This window comes from Hyaena hyaena, unplaced genomic scaffold, assembly GCF_003009895.1.
Source record: "Hyaena hyaena isolate Hyena2069 unplaced genomic scaffold, ASM300989v1 scaffold_36, whole genome shotgun sequence".
NCBI classification, from domain to species: Eukaryota; Metazoa; Chordata; class Mammalia; order Carnivora; family Hyaenidae; genus Hyaena; species Hyaena hyaena.
The window spans coordinates 602056-623033 of record NW_024080668.1 but is presented as its reverse complement, the minus strand read 5'-3'; the positions used below and the strand labels follow the sequence as shown (position 1 = coordinate 623033).

Below are 20978 nucleotides of genomic sequence, written 5' to 3'. Positions count from 1 at the left end.
ACAATGGCCTCAGAAGACACAGCCATAAGTCACAAAATGATTACAGGGAAACATACTCAAGAGAGAATAAAATCTATTCTAAAACTAAATCTTCCATCATTTAAAGCACATGCACAAAGACAATAAGGGAACCTACTAATTCACACCAGGCATTTCTTCTTACACATTATAGAAGGTAGGGCCATAACCCCTTTTTACAGAGTCTCTCCAAATAAGATCTTCTGGTTCTGCTTCCAAAGAGCACCAAAAAAAGCCACAAGGATCTCCATCCTGCTGCTTTGATCTCAAAAGAAGTAGGGCGCAAAAAGGCTCACCCAAGCTAACTCCCAGGCCCCAACAATCATCTGAATCTGCCATGGCTGCCAGTCCTTGCTGTCTCCTGGAACGCTGGAGTCCTGGCTACCAACGGCCCCTCATCCCTCGGCTAGAATCGCTCCTACGGGATGGCTGCCGCCTTGGAGCGCATAGTCGAGGCTGTGAAAGCAAGGCAGCTCTACTACCCAGAGCGGTAGTAAAGCACAGCCTGTGTCTACTGAGTGCTCCTGGCTGAGCAGCAAAGCCACAGTGGCTGCAGAGCCTCTTCTGTTTGTTTCTAGTACAAGCCTTAGTGGTTGGACTGAAATGAAACTCATTCCTAGTCAGATGTCAGGGAAACAGATGACGAACATTTACAGGGGAGACAGTGGAAGGGTGGTCTTAGCTGGAGTTCACTTTAAAGAACCGCCCCAATAGAAAAATCAAACTAACAACACTGCCAGCTTTATGCTTATTTCCCAGCTGGCACAGTACTGAAACCAAATATGCACACCAACTCACAGAAAAAAAAAAAAAGAGGAGGCACAAGAGGAATGCTCATGGGTGAGAACTTCTTATGACTTAAACCACTACAACAGGTGAAGCACACATTGTCAACAACAATAAAAAAAAAACACCATTTTTTGTAAAATACATGAATATGTGTGAGTCCACACAAAGGAAATACAGTAACCAAGTTTTCTTTTGGCTCCAGATTACATCTTTCATTTCATAATTTTATATGCAGAAATGAGAGTTTCTTAGTGAAATAAAGGAAGTTTAGTTTTATGCTGAACATGCAATATTCATAAATATCAAAAGTTTTCTTCTTCAATTTAAAATTTTCCCACGACAGGCCCTAAGATGTAATTTCTATGCTGTGACAGTTCACGTCTGCATTTTAAAAACATACGCAGAATCCATCACTTGATTTCACAGTCAGGCCACACACACGGTGGCTCTCGTTTTCGGGCCTGTCTGAAGACAGAGTGATATTTAATACCGAATATAAATACTCTTTTCATCTTATGCTGCAGAGTAATTGCTTCCCACTTCAGAACTATAAAATGAGTTATCATCTCTGACTTGTTCTCTAAGTGCTATGGCCAGCATGGAAAAAATGACAAAGAATATTATGGGCTTACTCAAGGGAGTCAGATCTTTGCCAAATGCCAAGAAGAAATCACGGCTAGTAAGGCATAGCACAGTGAGATACGGCATGAGAAATGACATACGTTACTGGGTCCTGGTTCTAGGAAATCGTTGGAACTCAGAACGTAGAATCCAAACCATTCTCAGTGTCCAACATATCAGATAAAACCTACAGGTGCACATGGACAGGGTTCACAACTGTACACGCATAAGTAATACTGTGCTGTTTGTTTCCAGGATATACTAGAGGGGCACGATACAGAGTGCTATCCCTAGTTTCGAGGAGTGGAACTGAAGCAACTAGTGCTTTCAGAGTTATCTGCTATGAAGCTGGGTCCACACAGCTGTCTGCCTGGTTGAAAGATGACAGAGTTTAAAATCCTGCCAAGCTTGGTCCACAAAGCCAACCATCTCCCGTATCTAATAGGCACAAAAAAAGAATGGGAAAAGGTGGCAAGAGGGGTAGAGCAAAGGCCAGTAAACAAATTATCTTATGCATTTTTTCATCCTGCATCACAGAGGAAAGAAATGAACGGGAGAAAGGAAATGACAGGCACACATGGACTATAGCCAATTTGCATGTCATGATATATAAATAAATATAAAAATGCATATGGACAAGCAGAATATTTAAGTCCCATTCAATGTTACCAACATTTTTCTCATAAAAAAAATATCAATCCTTACCTTTACTTGTCTCTTACTGGCTTCTCTTCTGGCTTCCCTTTCCTTCAGTCTTTTTTCCTACAAGAAAAGGGGGGGATTAGCAGCATATAAACTTCGGTTTATTACATGTAAATCAGACTACACATTCTTGACTTTTTCTTTTATTTTTTTTTAATGTTTTATTTATTTCTAGGAGAGAGAGAGAGAGAGAGCGTGAGCAGGGGAGGGTCAGAGAGAGAGGGAGTCACAGACTCTGAAACAGGCTCCAGGCTCTGAGCTGGCAGTCAGCACAGAGCCCGACGCAGGGCTCGAACCCACGAACCGCGAGATCATGACCTAAGCCAAAGTCAGACGCTTAACCGACTAAGCCACCTAGGCGCCCCTTGACTTCTTCTTTTAAAGCCAACTGATACCTGGCATTCATTTTTCAATAAATACTTACTGAGTGTCCTCAATGGGACTGGCATAAGTAATCATAATCATTAAGTATATGTCAAACAGATGTAGAATCAGATCACAGTTCTACCACCTACTAGCTGTGCAATTTGGGATAACTTATTTGTATTTTGTAACTCTCATTTTCTCATGAAACATGAAGATAACATGAATAGACATTTAATAAAACTGGTTTAAGAATGACATAAAATACTATACATAAATGCTCAGCACAATGTCCAATGTATAACTAGTACACAATCAATGTCAGCTATTAGAACAAACAGTAAAAAAAAAAAAAAAAAAAAGCATTAATGATATTTCCCTTTTCTTCTATCTAAAGCAAAATCTATAAGGATATGAAATCTATTCTTAGAAAAGTGACATTTTCTCAAACAGATAACAATGGAAATTCATTCTTACAAAGCATGTTATTTTATTATATTGTTTTATAATTGCTCCATTAGTTTTCCAATGATCATAGGTAAGCAGAAAATGCAACACTGACATTTTTTAAAGTTAGGAAAAATTAGTATGTACAATATTAAAATTCAAAACAAAACAACCTAAAGTTCAAAATAATTTTCTTTTAAACCAAAAAAAAAAAAAAAAAACCACTTTTTCTCTTCAAAAACAAAGTGTTTAGAATAATAAAAAGGCTAGTCTCAATCCAAAGTCCATAGCTAACAATTTATATTTTTAAAAATTTCAATGAACTGTTAGGTCACTATAAAAACTAAGTAAACAAAAAACAATTTCCTTTTCATGAAGTAATATGTAACTGCAACCATGATTCACTATTATAACACTGATTAATGTGAGAATGAACAAGTTTTCTAAACCTGGGTACTCTACCATTCCCATTATGTTTGACACCTCTGGTTTTCTCCAGATCCAAAAGTCAATCCTAACACACATTCTGAAGACAGATCAGAAGCTGTCCCACTGCTCCCAGCTTCGAGAAGGACAGCCAATTGTTACCATCCACCTGATCTAGGTTTACAGTCTCCTTTATGACAAAATGAGAACACAAATGTTGAAAATCTCAGATGGGGGGGTGCCTGGGTGGCTCAGTTGGCTAGGTGGCTGACTTCAGCTTAGGTCATGATCTCACAGTTCATAGGTTCAGGCCCTGCATCAGGCTCTGTGCTGACAGCTCAGCGCCTGGAGCCTGCTTGGGATTCTCTGCCCCCCCCCTGCTCACGCTGTCAAATAAATAAATAAACATGAAAAAATAATTTAAAAAAAAAATCTCAGAGGGGATTAAACAATAATTAATGCAAAGAGGAAAGGAGTCCATAGAGTTCAGAGATTCAGTTTCTAGAGCTTCGAATTTCACAGTAGGGAAGCTAAATTCTAAGAGAAACTAATAAAAATTAACATTCAAATGGCAACTGTGAAATGTGTCACACCTCTAAATAATGCATAATGTTAAATTATTCCTTTCTTTTATTACTTTTTCTCTAAACCAGTTTTGGAGAAAATGGGTACTACTCTGATTTCCAAATAAAACATACAACTAAGAGGGAGGGTAAAACTTAGAACAATGTGCAATTATACAGAGGAACATTCTAAAGACTACTTGTAAGTTCCAGGACCAAGGTCAGAGGAAAAGGAAAGATAAAGGAGCAAGAACTCAAAACCAGACTTGTTCACTGTGCAAAGCTCTCTAAGTGACCGAGACTGCTCTCAAACCTGGGTCTTTGTATGCCAAGTCTAGTGCTTTTTCCCAGTATGCTCTAATAAAAATTAAAATGTCAAGGTTTGGACACTTTTAACAGATGACACTTTGATAAGAGAAGAAAATAATACTTGATATTATTTTAACAAGCTGACAATTAATGCAAGTGTTATCACCCCGTTCTATTGCTGACCAGGTTCTCCAACAGGCTCATGACAGTTGTTCTGCCACTACGATAAAATAATCCCAATGCTTTCTTTGTCTGTGGGGGGGAAGAAAAGTTAATGGATGGCAGCAGTTTCTCCACATTTGCATCCACATTTTCGTACCAGTTTCCATCATTTATTGATTTTCTATGAGCATTAAGCATTAGCAGGCTTACAACATAGATGAAAATAGCAAAACAATACTAAAGAAAATAATTTACAACAATTTGAGAGCTGGCTTTAGTTTGTGGATGTATGTATTTGTGATATCTCTTTTCTCTCTGATGCTTCAGTATTCTATGTCCTACAAAAAGAAGTTTTCGTGTTTTGGAAAGTAGAACTTAGCAGAGCAGTATTTTATGTTGTTCTGAAAGGTCACAGTGACTTTCAAGTGCTGTGCTGCTTAAACTTATTTTAAAACTAAAGGTACACAAAACACAGGTGTGTCAAACATCAAATAACTAGAGTGATGAAACTGAACTTTTGCAAAAATATCTGTCCACTAACACATCATTATGACTACTGTATTTCTCACGAACAGTAATAGCTTCGAATGAAACAGCAATATACTAGGCATTTTACATACATTTTTAAAACTATTTAACAAAACTTTGCAAGTACTATTCTTCCCATTTTATAAATGAAAAAAACTGAACCAAAGTTTTGACCTGGGATCACGCAGGCAGCCAGTCAATGACGGAGCTGAGACCTGGGTCTAAGGAGCCAATATTCTCACTGCCTCAACTGCAGCACAGCCTTCCCTCAACCCAAACACACTTCTTTCCTCTCCCCTCCTTCAACCCCAGTACACCTCTCCCCACTCTCCTCTCCATTAGAAAGCGTACTTGATTTGTGAATGCACAGTGTTTTTGTCCTATCAACATGTTTGAGAAATATTCCATTTCCTTTCATTAATAATGGTCTGCTACCGTATGGGTCTTTTCAGCCTGATAGCATTTTGTGGGCATTATCTAATTAATTTTCGCCAGTTTTCTGTGCAGAAGGGGGGAAAAAAGATAATTAACCACATTTAACAGTCACACAAATTTTTGTTGTAATTATTCCATAACTGGCCTTCTCCCAACGCATTAGAGGATTTGAAAATGGCACTTCAAAGTTCCAAACAATAGCCTCAATATGTTCACACTGGAAAAACCCTTTCTATTCAAGTAAACATAAGCTCCTCTCTGGGCCTTTTTATCTAGTCATTTTAATCCTAGCAGAAAAAAAATATATTGATAGTTTTCCACTGCTATGGAACTCCAGTATTACTTTATTATAGTCAAGGAAGGACAGTATAAATTTCAAATTTTAACTGGCTATTAGAATTCACATGTATACACAAATGAGCTAATTTTTACTTGTAAGATTTCTACCACAAGTCCCAGATGCATGAAGGATATCCAAAACCTTAAAATAGGGAGTGAACATGAGCAGGACATGGAGCTTAAGTATAAATAAAAACAACTTTCAACATTCAGTGAAACATAAGGAAATTAGAAAACTTTTCTTTCTTAAATTAAAAAGCTGTTAGCACTCTATCTGAAAAGAGGCAGGAGTAAACATCGGTCTTCAAACAGAAGAGAAAAACAGAATATAGAATTTATCCCAAAATTTGGGAAATGGATATAAGAAGAAAGTACATTTCTCCCTTTACTAAGGCAGGAAATAATTTTTTAAATATATACATATGAATTATAGATGTTAAAAATGACAAGCGAGAAAGATAAAGGTTGGAGTACAATGACTTGTGGGGGCAAATGTAATTAAATTTTATTAGACTGAGCAGTTGAAGTTCTTCTCCTCCCTTAATTTTATGTGGTTCAAATACTTTACATCCTTTATTTTCCTATTTCATTTTTGAGGACATATTGGTAGCAAAAGCTATTTTATGCCACACAAAAAGAAGGCAACATTTTATCTTTAGTCCTACCATGCTACAAATGATTAAATGTAAGAAGAGCATGAAATTCAATAATAGAAACCAAAGACACAAGGGATAGGAAAACAGAAAAATCACATTTCAAGGTACAAAATACTCCCTTTATAGATATTATTATACTTCTTTTGGCTTCTCACAAACAATAGGTCCTTAGCTTCCAGAAAAGCAAATACCATGAAGTATGAATTTCACCAACAGTCAGGACTATGTATTTAAATCATTTCATTCTATAGCAATCTTGGAAATTCATAGATTTGGAAATACAACTCAGGAGCTGGGGGAAGTATAAGCTATTTGAATGAATATCAGGCAACTGTGTCAGTCTGGTAAGGAACTGATTTCCCAGCTGTCACAGAGAACAGCAGGAGACATCTATCCTTATTTCAGAATTACATCAACCTCTTTTTCAGGAAAGAAAACTGGCTCAACAAAAGTGAGTAAAAGAATGATTACAAAGATTTTTGGCCCTGAAGACACCCCCTGCCCTCCAACAACAAAATCCCAGTTAACCTAACTCCTTCTCAGGGACTCTGAACAAAGCAAGGTTCTTGGATCTGTTCCCTCTTCTGTATATAAATCTGTACCAACTCCAAAAAGGATATGAAGACAGGGAGAAAAATAAGTATATCTGGAAACATCTGCTGAGCTACTATGTCCCAGGCCCCAAGGTAGGCTTCTAAGGGCTGGCAAAACAGTCTAGTTCCCCCTGGTCTTTGCAGTCTATGGCCTGGCCTTGTCAAACCTCTTGATTACATCAGCATCAAGCTCGGCCCATGTTCCTTAACCACAATCTCCAGCCACTAACCATCAATCTAACAACCACCACTCCACCTCTCAAATTCGGTGTTTCAAAAAAAAAAATCCCATGATCTCACTTTATTTTATTTTTTTTTTTTAACGGTGTAATGGTAAATGTTTATTAACCAGCTTTGTGGCAAAAAAATAACTTATTTGTAATATTCGCCAATTTCCATGATATAAATATATCTATCATAGTTGACAGCACAGAAAATGGAGTTGGGAAGAGATGCTATAATCAGTTCCTGTATGCCAGTGTAAGCCAAGTCCAACACGCCACTGGACGCAGCTGAAGCCATGCTTAGAAGAATATTTACAGTATTTTTTAAAAACTTTTTATGTTTATTTATTTTTTTATGTTTATTTATTTTTGAGAGACAGGGCATGAGCATGAGCAGGGGAGGGGCAGATAGAGAGACACATACACAGAATCTGAAGCAGGCTCCAGGCTCTGGGCTGTTAGCCCAGAGCCCAACATGGGGGGTCAAACCCACAAAACGTGAGATCATGACCTGAGCCGAAGTCCAACACTCAATCAACTGAGCCACTCAGCTGCCTCAGATATTTATGGTATTAAATGCTCATATCAGAAAAGGAGACCCATGATCTCACTTTAACAATAAAAACTAGACATGATAAACAGCTCAAAGACTTGCCACACAGTTGATAAGATCTATGCAGTTTTGAGTATTTAAATATCTTATTTTGGATGCTGAATAGGAAGGAGGACCCATATATCAGGCTGCTGAACTGAATATCACAAAACGGTATAAGCTCTTTGGGATAAAAACAGAAACCTCTCAGGCAGACACCTCCAAATCATAAAGGCTCCATAGTAACAGGCTGGCTCCTTTTTTTTAATATACTTTGTGGTGATGGTAGGAGAAAGGACTGAAACCGGAGAGGGGGTAGGCATGAATAAGCTTTATTCAGGAAGTCCAATTTGGAATTAAGCACCAGATGCTCGGTCCCTTATCCTCATGATGACATCGCTGATAATATTTTAAGGTCATCGAAGCCAGACCAGTCTGTGACAATGCCTTAGGCTCTTAGACTAATGGCTACTTAAAAATGGACTCTGGTGCTAGTGACTATATAGATATTCAACGACCACTCAAGGAAAGGCATTAACAGTATTGGGTCCTAAACTAAGCTACTGACCACAACACTTACTTTATTCCTTAATGTATTTGACACCAATGGCCTTGCTCTGGAACCATGAATAATTTCCATTATTTGTCATTCCTTCCTCAAAACCCTCCACTCCTGTTCTTACCTTTTCATTCACTGCTTCAGAGTTAGCTGTTTAAGAGAATGCCTGATGGTTTAAGGGAAATACAAACAAACTGAATAGTTAAAAACAAGGTCAGTAGAATGACAAAGACCTTGGGGTTAAGAGTCTCAGGCCTGCCATTTGTGACTTATTGGGGCCTTGGACAAATTCTTGATCCTTCTAAGTCTCTGTTTCATCATCTGTAATTTGAAGCTAGCTCACTTATTTCAGAAGTTAACTGTTAGCACTAATTCAGTAACACACGTGAAGCACAGCACTGTAGATACCTCATTACTGCTCCTCTCCTTCTTGACATATGCATTTACGTTTTACATACCTGGACTCCATGACAACTCAATTCCATGTCCACAAAGACAAAAATGAAACAGACTTTCTAAAAAGTCCCTTTAACTCTTTTCTAACCTCTACTGTTCACACTAGTAGCACCATCTTTGCAAGCAGTCCAACCCTATCCTGACACGGCTGTGTTATCTATACATACAATCCAAAACGAATAAAGCACTCAAGCAAATTTCCAGGGAATGACAGAGAACTTCATGATGTATTGCTTCTCTCCACCCAGCTGCTCTAGCAGATATTATCAGCCTAAATACAAGTTATCTTCCAGAGCTAAGATGACACACACCACAAAGCAGATTTTTACTTCATTCAAATAAAGATCCCTTTCACTGATGTGACCCCCCAGCCCACCTTTGAGGGTTCTGATTGAATTACAAGAAAACACACTGTTTCCATGCAAATATACTGGTTTTGCCTTTGTAATATACAAGTTTACTAATGGCCTAATATGCAAAAATTATAGCTCCTGCTATAATCCTAACTTCTGACGAGTGGTTTCAAAAGGTTCAGCACAGAAAAGAGTAACAGTGCTCATTACGTACCACTTCCCATGAGCTGCCAGGAAAAGGTGAGGGCTGGAACGGTCTCAGAAAGAAAAAATGAAGACTCAGCAAAGAAAACTTGGCTGCCGACTCAGTGAAACAGAGCAGCTACACAGGGCCCTGACGTCCACAGAGCAGGAAGCTCCGAGTTCCCGCAGCAGGAAGCTTAATTTACTCCCAGGGACACCAGCTTTTTATTTGTGCTATAAACTCATTAAAATTCTTGTTGCTCAGTTTATAAAGCTTCAGGACAAAGAAGATATTTATTTGAGTCACAGTAGAAATTACAGAGCTTTCAGAGTTTGCTAGGTGAAAATATGAGTCAAGAATCAGCATGAGGGGTAACAATGAACAGCAGAGTCTTACACCACAGGTACTAGGGGCACGTTCAAAACTGGGGGCTAAGCTGTGAACTGTAAACAGCAGGAGCAAACAACTACTTTCAAGCAGAATCATTAAGACAAAAACTCATGTATATATTAAGTTTTACCCTTTTAAACCAGAAAATAATCATGAAACATTCTGAACATGCTGAAAGAACATTCCTAACTTATGGAAACCCCTAAAATTGACACATATTTTTAAAAATACAGGGGCGCCTCAGTGGCTCAGTCGGTTGAGCATCTGACTTCATGGTTCATGAGTTCGAGCCCTGCATGGGGCTCTGTGCTGTCAGTGTGGAGCCCACTTCAGATCCTCTGCCTCCCTCTCTCTCTGCCCCTCCCCTGCTCTCTCTCAAAAATAAATAAACATTAAAATACATATATTTTTAAATACAGATTTTGTGGGGAACCTGGGTAGCTCAGTCAGTTAAGCGTCCAGACTCTTGATTTCAGCTCAGGTCACGATCCCAGGATCATGGGATCAAGCCCCATGTCAAGTTCCGCACTGCGTGTGGAGTCTGCCTCAGATTCTCTCTCTCTCTCTCTCTCCTTCTGTCCCTTCCCCACTCACTCTCTCACTCTCTAAAATAATAAATAATAAAATACAGATTTTGTAGAGTTTTCTTTCTACATGTAAGATTCTTTTAGGCACATCCCTTACTCAATTTTTTGTCAAGTCTCTTCATCTTTTTCTACCTTAATGAAGTAAAGATTATCCGAGACCTGAAGTTAGTATTTCAAGTGTTCTTTAAGGACATACAATTCTTCTCAGTATTCTTCCAAAGAATTAAAATCATGAGTGACAACTTCAAGGGAAACATAATTACATTTGCCCAAGGTAAAACCTTATGCTAGAAGAACTAAGAACTGTCATTACAGTAAGTAATATACTCAATTAGGGGAAAAAATATGATTTCAAAACCAATAATGTGTTCAGGTAAAGCAATTAAGATAAAATAATCTGTGCAGGTTTAATAATGTTTCATCTCTAAAATAACAGTTTAGTGACCACTGGAAAATAAGCAAATAAGAAGGAGGTCTTATCATCAAGGTAGGAATCTTTTTGTCAGCAGGGATAGGTGACCAATTAAAATTCCCTTTTCCAAACAAAACGGGGGACTTTTATTCCCATGTCCTCTCTATACACACAGAGCGAGAGGGGCCCTCTGACCGTCTGGCAGGAGCCCCCGTTTCCCCCCTTCACAACAAGACACTGCAATGTACACTGGTGACTGGGCATCTCAACCAGACCAGGCAATGCCAGACTCGGGGCTTAAAGGCAAGAATTTCTCCTTATAACACTCTTCCACCAAACAAGCCAAACATTCAAACTTGCCATGTCTTTGAGGCAAAAGTGCAGTCCACGGAAGCCTGGTACAGGGCTGACCTGAGCACATGCATGGTCTTATATCTGCTCTTATAATAAACTTATTAAATCCAAAGTGCTCAAACATGAAATCTCTAATTTAATACATAAATACTAACATATGTATAAGTAACAATTTCTACAGAGGCAAACACCAAGAAACTCATCAAACTTGACTCAGGTAGCATTTACATTCAAGTTGAACAGAGAGAAGTCTATTTTATTTCCTTGTACTTTTTCCAGGCTACACAACATTTTCAACTTCTGACATGGAAAGTCTGCCTCAGGTTACCTATGTGCAGAATACGGCCATTCTGTGCAGAATAAGCAGCTATGATTTCCTGTTAAAGAGCTCTACGGTCTATTTTACTTAGAGGTACTGACTTTGGAACCAGTAGTATGTGAAGTTTTGGTGATTTCTCTTACAGCTGTGTCAGCCCAGACTGCTCTGTTCAACCTTGTTGTCAGATAAACACAGGTATAGTTTAAAAATCCTGAGCTACTTTTAACAATGGTGTAAAGAAAATGAATAATTTAAAAGCACAAAAGTAAGTGAAAACGAAATGTACAGAACAATCTATATATGGTATACTTACTTTTCTTGTAACAAAGGGAGAAAATAAGAATCTATATTTATATTTATTTGTATTTGCATAAAGAAATGGCCAGGATACATTAATAAAAATAGTTACCTATAGGGGTAGGTTTAAATGAGAATGACGGGCATCAGCAAAACCAAGATTTCTCAACAACACCTTTTGTATGATCTTTATCTTAGAATAACGTGAATACATTATTCATTTTGAAAATGTTAATGAAAAAATAAAGGTATAAAAAGCTTTTCTGCAATGATGGAATATCCATAGTTAACTATGGTTTAATTATCATCTTCCCAAGGACAGAGGAACTCATGTATATTAAGTATTCTATCCTCATAGAGCCTAACACACAAACACTGTGTAATAAATGCACAATTAGTCCATTTGAAATTAAGTTCTAAAGGTTTCAGAAAGAATACTTCACAACCTGGATACAGTAACAACCTGGATACAGTAACTTCCAGACATGGGGGGGGGGGGAAGGGGGTGGAAGGGAAGGGGAGAGGAGAACAGGCAAGAGTGGGAAAACTTTCCTTTATGTAAATGCCTACGGCTAGATTTAAAAATAAAGGATAGGGGACGCCTGAGTGGCTCAGTCGGTTAAGTGTCCAACTTCAGCTCAAGTCACGATCTCACAGTTCATGGGTTCGAGTCCCGTGTCGGGCTCTGTGCTGACAGCCAGCTCAGAGCCTAGAGCCTGTTTCAGATTCTGTATCTCCCTCTCTCTTTACCCATCCCCCACCTCTCAAAAATGAATAAATTTTAAAAATGTTTTAATAAAAAAATAAAAATAAGGATAAAATGTCCTTTAGTTCAGTCCCCCGCAGATAAGTATTCTAAGTGAACTATCAGCAGAAACGTGACACGCTGCTGACATTCTTAACATTATTAAAATTTTTAATAGTAATTAGTGCTAAATTTTGATTTAAAGTATTGTAATAAACAACAATGCATGAAAGGTTTCTTTTGTGTGATAATGTTCTCAATTGCAAACAGTGTATCTGAGGTTCATCTGTTCCCCACATTTCTGAGATAATTTTTTACCATGCATTTCCCTGAAGCTATCTTCAATGTCTGCTTTTTCTTACTCGTCAAATGCTACAGCAACGTGGTGTCAAACCTTGAAGGAATGAGAACCACCGTTCAAAAAAGTTTACTGACCAGAAGCCTACTAGAACTGATCCAAGAATTCAGCCAAGTTGCAGGGTACAAAATCAACGTACAGAAATCGGTTGCATTTTTATACACCAATAATGAAGCAACAGAAAGAGAAATCAAGAAACTGATCCCATTCACAATTGCACAAAAAACCATAAAATACCTCGGAATAAACCTAACCAAGGATACAAGAGATCTGTATGATGAAAACTATAGAAAACTTATGAAGGAAATTGAAGAAGACACAAAGAAATGGAAAAACATTCCATGCTCATGGATAGGAAGAATAAATATAGTTAAGATGTCATTACTACCTAAAGCACTCTACACATTCAATGCAATTCCAATCAAAATTGCACCAGCATACTTCTCAAAACTAGAACAAACTATCCAAAAATTTGTATGGAACCACAAAAGACCCCGAATAGCCAAAGTAATACTGAAAAATAAAACCAAAACGGGAGGTATCACCATCCCAGACTTCAGCCTCTACTACAAAGCTGTCATCCTCAAGACAGTATGGTATTGGCACAAAAACAGACACATAGACCAATGGAACAGAATTGAGAACTCAGAAGTGGACCCAAAAGTATACAGCCAACTGATCTTTGACAAAGCAGGAAAGAATATCCAATGGAAAAAAGACAGCCTTTTTAACAGATGGTGTTGGGAGAACTGGACAGCAACATGCAGAAGAATGAAACTAGATCATTTTCTCACACCATGCACAAAAATCAACTCAAAATGGATAAAGGACCTGAACGTGAGACAGGAAACTATCAACACCCTAGAGGAGAAAGCAGGAAACAACCTCCTTGACCTCCACCGCAGCAACTTCTTACTTGACACATCCCCAAAAGCAAGGGAATCAAGAGCAAAAATAAACTGTTGGGACCTCATCAAGATTAAAAGCTTCTGCACAGCCAAGGAAACAACCCAGAAAATTAATAGGCAACCAACGGAATGGGAAAAGATAGTTGCAAATGACATATCAGATAAAGGGTTAATATCCAGAATCTATAAGGAACTCACCAAACTACACGCCCGAAAAACAAACAACCCAGTGAAGAAATGGGCAGAAGACATGAACAGACACTTCTCCAAAGAGGACATCCAGATGGCCAACAGACACATGAAACGATGCTCAGCATCCCTCCTCATCAGGGAAATACAAATCAAAACCACACTGAGATACCACCTCACGCCAGTCAGAGTGGCTAAAATGAGCAAATCAGAGAACTCTAGATGCTGGCGAGGATGTGGAGAAACGGGCACCCTCCTACACTGTTGGTGGGAATGTAAACTGGTACAGCCCCTCTGGAAAACAGTGTGGAGGTTCCTCAGGAAACTAACAATAGAACTCCCTTATGACCCAGCAATAGCACTGCTAGGAATTTACCCAAGGGATACAGAAATGCTGAGGCATAGGAGCACATGTACCCCAATGTTCATAGCAGCACTCTCCACAATAGCTAAAACATGGAAAGAGCCTAAGTGTCCATCAACAGATGAATGGATCAAGAAGATGTGGTTTATCTATACCATGGAATACTACATGGCAATGAGAAACAATGAAATCTGGCCATGTGTAGCAACATGGATGGACCTTGAGGGTGTTATGCTGAGCGAAATAAGTCAGGCAGAGAAGGACAAATATCATATGTTTGCACGTATAGGAGGATTAGGAGGAACTTGACGGAGGAACAAGCGGGAGAAGAAGGGCAGAAATGGTGGGGGAAAGGGAGAGAGGCAAACCATGAGAGACTCTTGAATGCTGACAAAAACTGAGGACTGATGGATGTGGGGGGGAGGGGGGGATGGGCATGGAGGAGGGCACTTTGGGGATGAGCACTGAGTGTTATGTAGAAACTAATTTGACAATAAACTATTTGAAAAAAAAAAAAAAAAAAAAGTTTACTGAGCCACAGAATTGTTATGAGGTCAAACAGGAGTCAAAAACCAGAAAAACCCTTCTCAGGGTGTAGTTAATGATGTCCACCTCCAAAGGCCTACGAGTTTCTTAACCCAGAAGTCCATATTACAGCAGGGAGCCTTAGCCATGATGCTGTGTTCCCCTGAAATCATTCAGTGTCTCAAGGGCATTCTAGAGAAACATCCTTAAAAATGTAAATCCATCTTAATTTATTAACTAAGTAATTTATTTAGCAAAATACCCACTTTTATGGGAATTAAGTAGTATGAAAAGGCACTAATATCGCTGAGTGACTGGAATGAAGTAGCCCGTTTCAAAGATAACAGAAAATGGTCAAGTGTAAGGCTAACAGTGCACAGGCCGTAACATGCTCTCTTTATAAGGTTTCTTTCTTTCTTTCTTTCTTTCTTTCTTTCTTTCTTTCTTTCTTTCTTTCTTTCTTTCTTTCTTCCTTCCTCTTTCTTTCTTTTTTTTTTTTTTTTTAATACACTAAGTAAGTCTTCCATGCATTATCAACTAACTGCTGTGGGAAGAAACTCAACTATAAAGTTGAAGCTGAAAACATTAATGTGACATAAACAGGTAAATGGTGACCAGTCTGTGGTACCTCCTTACCAGGTACTGATAAACACAACAACCTCAGTGAATCTACACAGAATTATGCTCAGTGTAAAATGCAAATCTCAAAAAGCTACATACACATTACAATGCTTTAGTTATGTAACATTCCTGAAATGGCAAAAATTATAGAAATGAAGCACATGGTATGAGACAGTAATAGAGTGTATTACTTCTTACAACTACATGGGAAAACTATAATAATCTCAAAATCAAAAGTTTGATTAAAAAGAAATCACTAACATTATTTGGGTAACCTCAACCAAAAGCAGATGTGGGCAACGTTCTCAGAAATCAGTCACTCCACAAAGATCCCACCAGCAAAAGCAAGAAAAAGAGACTACGTAAGATGACAAAATACCCACAGAAAAAGACGCCATTAGAGAAAGCAAAGAGGAAAGTAATGTGGTTACTGACGAACACCTAATGAATGTCTAGATATATTTAGGGACACAGTAAATGTCACCCAGTATCAATCCAAGATAGAAAGCTTACCCGGTGCTTTGCCCTGATCTTCTTCCTGTATTCTTCTTTGTCAAATTTGTCCTCTTCTTGAAGCCTCTCCTTTGCTTTACCTAGGTTGATGCCCCCAGCACTGTCCTCCTCCTCCTCCTCGGCAGCTTTGGAGACAGACTTCTGCATCTGTGGCCACTGCTGGACTGACTGCAGGCAGGAAAAAGGGTCAGGCGTAAGCACACGAAACAGGGAACATGAACACAAAATCATTTGTACAATGATTGTGAAATGGTGTGTTTTCCCACTTTCTGCCTTACGACCTGTATTTTTTTTTAATGTTTTTTTTATTTTTGGTAGAGAGAGAGGCAAAGCATGAGCATGGGAGGGGCAAAGAGAGGGAGACACAGAATCTGAAGCAGGCTCCAGGCTCTGAGCTGTCAGCGCAGAGCTGAATGTGGGGCTCGACCGCACCAACTGCAATATCATGACCTAGGCCCAAGTTTGATGCTCAACAGACTGAGCCACCCAGATGCCCCACAACCTGTATTTTTTAAGCTTCCTAACAAACTTGACAATGTAAGTGAGCAAACCCCAGAAAAGACTGTCCCGGTCAGGATAAAGTAACGCTGCCATCATTCAGTGATAGCAGGATTAAAGGAAAATGTCATGAAATACTTTGGAGAAGGGAGTCGCTTCAACATCATCTCAAACAGTGTTCTCAGTCTGCTGTGCTCCACCAGCTCTGTTCCAAATTATCTCCACCAGCGACCGTGACACGTCCATCACTCCTCTCACCATCCTATGGAGTTTTTACTTCCCTGTGCTTCTGACTAAATTTAACCCCTGGAAGGCAGTCATCTATCTTGTTTGTGTATTCTCAGAGCCAGCACAGTTTCTGGCACATTATCACATGCTCAGAACTGATCAATAAATCACCTATCACCCAGTACTACACATAAAGACTAAAATAACTAAGCATTAAAGAAAATTAGATTTCAGGTGCTGGCTCAAATCTACGCAATTTCCACACAGTTTATGGTTAGGAACAAGGTAACAAAGAAATCAGGGCAGTGATCTGGAGTCAGGGGACCTGGCTTAATGTCCCAGCTTTTCTGCTAGGCCTACTGCAGAATCCTGAATAAATTCATTCATTCCTGGGCCTTGTCTGGAAAATAACAAAAGGTCTATTTGACTCAATAACCTTCCAGGTCTAACACTGTAAAACTCAAGACAATTCAGACAAAACCTATTCTCTTATTTGAACCAGTAACCGGTTGCCGGTGGATTGCGGTAGCTGCCGCTGTTTTGAAAGGCTGCTCGTGAACGTGCAGAGAAGCTGTGGGCCTGGGAGTCACGGGTACCCACCTCCTCTCACTGCTGTTACCACCCAGCACAGCTGATTCCTGGGGCAGGGACTGAGGGTCATGAATGTCACCGCCTGAGCAGCCGTGCCGGCAGCCAAGGACACTGCGGAAGGAGTGAGAGGGAGCAGGCGTGGCCTCCACCGCCCGACTCCCCTGCTTCATGACCCTGTGAAAGAAGCTTATGTAAAGTTCTTTCAGAATTTTAGAGCAGAAGTTTCAATATGGCTCAAAGCTATATGGGGCTCCTATCAGCAAGAAGTTTACCCTGCAACATTTTACAGCTAAAGACTTATACCCATCTTGGAGCAAAATACTCTGTGCAGTTAAGCTTACAAGCACAAAGAGGACCCTCATTATGGGAACAGCACTAATCTTACTTTACGGTAAGCATCTGATGTAACACAACTATAGTCTGGTTTAGCCCACCAGAGGTCAGGGGCTGACCTCTTTTTAGTAATTTTATAAAGATCCATTACTTATCAATTCTATAGGCTTCGTCTGCAACTTCCAACAACTGCACTTTCTTCATGTGATTCATACCGCTTTACTCCATGTTCTCAGTGCAAATCTGGGGTGTGGCCCCAAGCTCCCTTCCCCAAAGTAACACCCAAATCTGTTATCTCCACTGTTAAAACATACTCTGGGCATCTGGGGGGCTCAGTCAGTTAAGCTTGATTTCAGCTCAGGTTATGATCTCATAGTTTGTGAGTTCAAGCCCCACATTGAGCTCTGTGCTGACAGTGTGGAGCCTGCTTGGGATATTCTCTCTCTCTCTCTCTCTCTCTCTCTCTCTCTCTCTGCCTCTTCCCCCTGCCCCCAACTTTGTGGCTCCCTCGCTCCCTCGCTCTCTCTCGCTCTCTCTCTCTCCCCCCTTCCTCTCAAAATAAATATATAAACTTAAAAAAAAAAATACTCCAGTGTATACAGCCTGTTTACATAGCACCTGTATTAATGATAATGAAATACCTGATACATGACAGCATTTTAAAAGCCCATTATTTTACTGGGATATCAGAGAACAGTTCATCCATTCAAAAACTTCCGGGCTAAATACATGCTGGACCCCATTCTCAGTGCTGGGGATGGAGTAGTGAGCAAAGTCATCACACTCCCTCGGGGGGCCGCCCTCATTCCACTAGAGTGGAAGAAAAGGACGATAACCACGTAGAGATGTCAAGCCCCCCAGGTGCTGTGAGGAAAACAGAGGAAGACGAAGAGAGGAGAGGACAGGGGCATGGGATGCTGCGCACTCTACCAGGACGCATGGGAAACCTGGGGGAGGGGGGTGACAAGAGTGAGACCCCGCTGTAGCCGCCCCCCAACATTACACCTTATGTCAGTCACGGACTTTCCACATTTCTTTCCTCTTTAAAAACATAGTTATGTGACAGAGTGACTTTTCACGAGCAATCTTTCTGACTCTGAGAGTAATGGTGAAAGAAGACCAAGGTACTGGTGACACGAGAGTCAAGCACCCGCATTTGAGAAAATGCCCTCAAAGCCAGCCCAGTAAGAAACATGCCAATACAGCATCTAGACTGAGGAACCGCAACTCAGAGACTTTTGAGAGCCCAGAAAAAGAAGCTGTGGCAAGCGGTTGTGTTATGATTCTTGCTTTTGTTCCCACAGAACATGCTGACAGGTACCGTGACAGGAAAGTCTAATCTGTAAAAAAGGAATTTAGAAAGTTCAAAACCAACTCTGCATCATTAGCACCAACAAGTATCCCAGTTTACGGTCAGTAAGGCCTTCCTGCCTACAGATGGCAACTGACGAAATGTCTGAGACAACAGTCTGAGGAACTGCCTAGCATGCTTTAAAGAAACATTTTCTGGGGCACCTGGGTGGCTCAGGTAATAATCTCATGGTCCATGGGTTCGAGCCCCACATCAGGCTCTGTGCTGACAGCTTGGAGCCTGGAGCCTGCTTCAGATTCTGTGTCTCCCTCTCTGTCTGCCCCTCCCCCACTCATGCTTGCGCTCTCTTTCTCTCTCAAAAATAAATAACCATTAAAAAAAAGAAAATGAAACATTTTCTTTCGCTTAATGAATGTTAAGTCAGTATAAGTGTCAAACTCTTTATACTAAGTGGAAGGTACCTCAGAAATGAAGCATTTAAGAATCCTACCTCCCCGGGGCGCCTGGATGGTTTGGTTGGTTGAGCATCGGACTTCGGCTCAGGTCATGATCTCACAGTTCGTGAGTTTGAGGCCCACATAGGGTTCTGCGTTGACAGCTCAGACCCTGCTTCAGATTCTGTGTCTCCCTCTCTCTCTGCCCCTTCCCCCCCTTAAATAAATAAACATTAAAAAAAAAATAAAGAATCTTACCTCCCCTTCCTCAGTAAATGTTATCTTCTTATTCACTTTAAAATTTCTCTTCATTACTTTTTTTGCTTCTGCGACCTTGGTCACTTTTTTCTTGACGTTGGATTTAGAAGGTTCTTTCTTCTGTGTAAAAATATACAAAAAACAAATGATTAATGGGGTGCCTGGGTGACTCAGTTGGTTAAGCGTCCGACTTCGGCTCAGGTCATGATCATGCGGTCCGTGGGTTCAAGCCACACATCAAGGTCTGTGCTGACAGCTCAGAGCCTGGAATCTGTTTCACATTCTGTGTCTCCCTCTCTCTCTGCCCCTCCCTAGCTCATGCTTTGTCTCTGTCTCAAAAATAAATAAATGTTTAAAAAAAATTTTTTTTTAAAAACAAAAAAAAAAAACCCGGATGATTAATTAAATGGCTGCTTTATTTTAGCAATTTAGCTCTGGCAACACACTTTCCAAAACTGAATGTATTTCCTGCTCACTAGCTAATAAGCACCAAAAATACTGTCCAGAAATAAAGTTATTAGACTTTTTAACTGATGATACCCCCAATGCTATAGGGGCTTATGTGTAAACAAGATAAATGTTAGACATAAGCCACCTTTAAAATTCCTTCCAATACTAAAACCATGCTATCCTGATAATGCTGAAGCAGCAGAAACTCGTGATAATGTGGGAAATGGGCATCCATGATAAATAAAGCTCTCTTCCAGCTGAAACACAGAACACATTTTTTAAAATAGCTCTAATTCCAGATGCAAACTTAAATTTCCAAAGTAGGAAACTGTTTACCTGGAAAGCAAAATTACTGCAATACATCATCTGCAATTCCACATTCTTCCTCCCATTACCCAAATTTACTATACGAACGCGAGAATAGCCTGTGATAACTAAGCTGTGTCCAAAAGTGAGATGGAATCAGAATACTTCAACAGGACACCCTAATTAGAACCCACCTAATGTCCTAAAACCACCAGAGCAGGGTAGTAAACATGCGAAGCCACTGCTTACTTATGCTGAGTGACTGCGAAGTGAGCCATCTGAAATGGGGAGCTGTGGAGGTCACACCACAGCCTGCACAGATCAGAAAGGGACAATAAGAAACTCACCACTGAGAGGGATTTGCACTACGTTCCTCACAGTAGAGCCAGGAATACCACTGGCGGTGGCTGGTAAACTAATCTAAGGCAGGCTCCACAAGGTGAGTCGACAGAATAAAGTCTCTGGTGCAACAGTTAAGAAAATGAAGCTGAATTCAAGCTCTACTACCACTTATGAGCTATGTAAGAGCAAGTTACTTAACTTTTGTGCTCTAGCTATAAATTTATCCTCAATGGGACCTCTATCTCATAGGGTTGGCTGGGAGAGTTTAATAATAAATGTAAAACATACAAAATGTAAGTATTCAATAAACCTCAAATACCACTAT

At 39.8% G+C, this 20978-nt stretch overlaps 1 protein-coding gene across 1 annotated transcript in view; it reads right to left on the bottom strand.

Moving 5' to 3' along the window:
• Window positions 1-20978, bottom strand: part of DDX10 (DEAD-box helicase 10) — a 294804-nt gene that overhangs the window by 117872 nt on the left and 155954 nt on the right. The window contains exons 14-16 of the mRNA XM_039229231.1: window positions 19556-19675; window positions 15902-16069; window positions 2134-2190 (exon numbers count right to left, since the gene is read on the bottom strand). Coding sequence (XP_039085162.1) covers window positions 2134-2190; window positions 15902-16069; window positions 19556-19675 — 345 coding nt within the window. The remainder of the gene's footprint in view (window positions 1-2133; window positions 2191-15901; window positions 16070-19555; window positions 19676-20978) is intronic.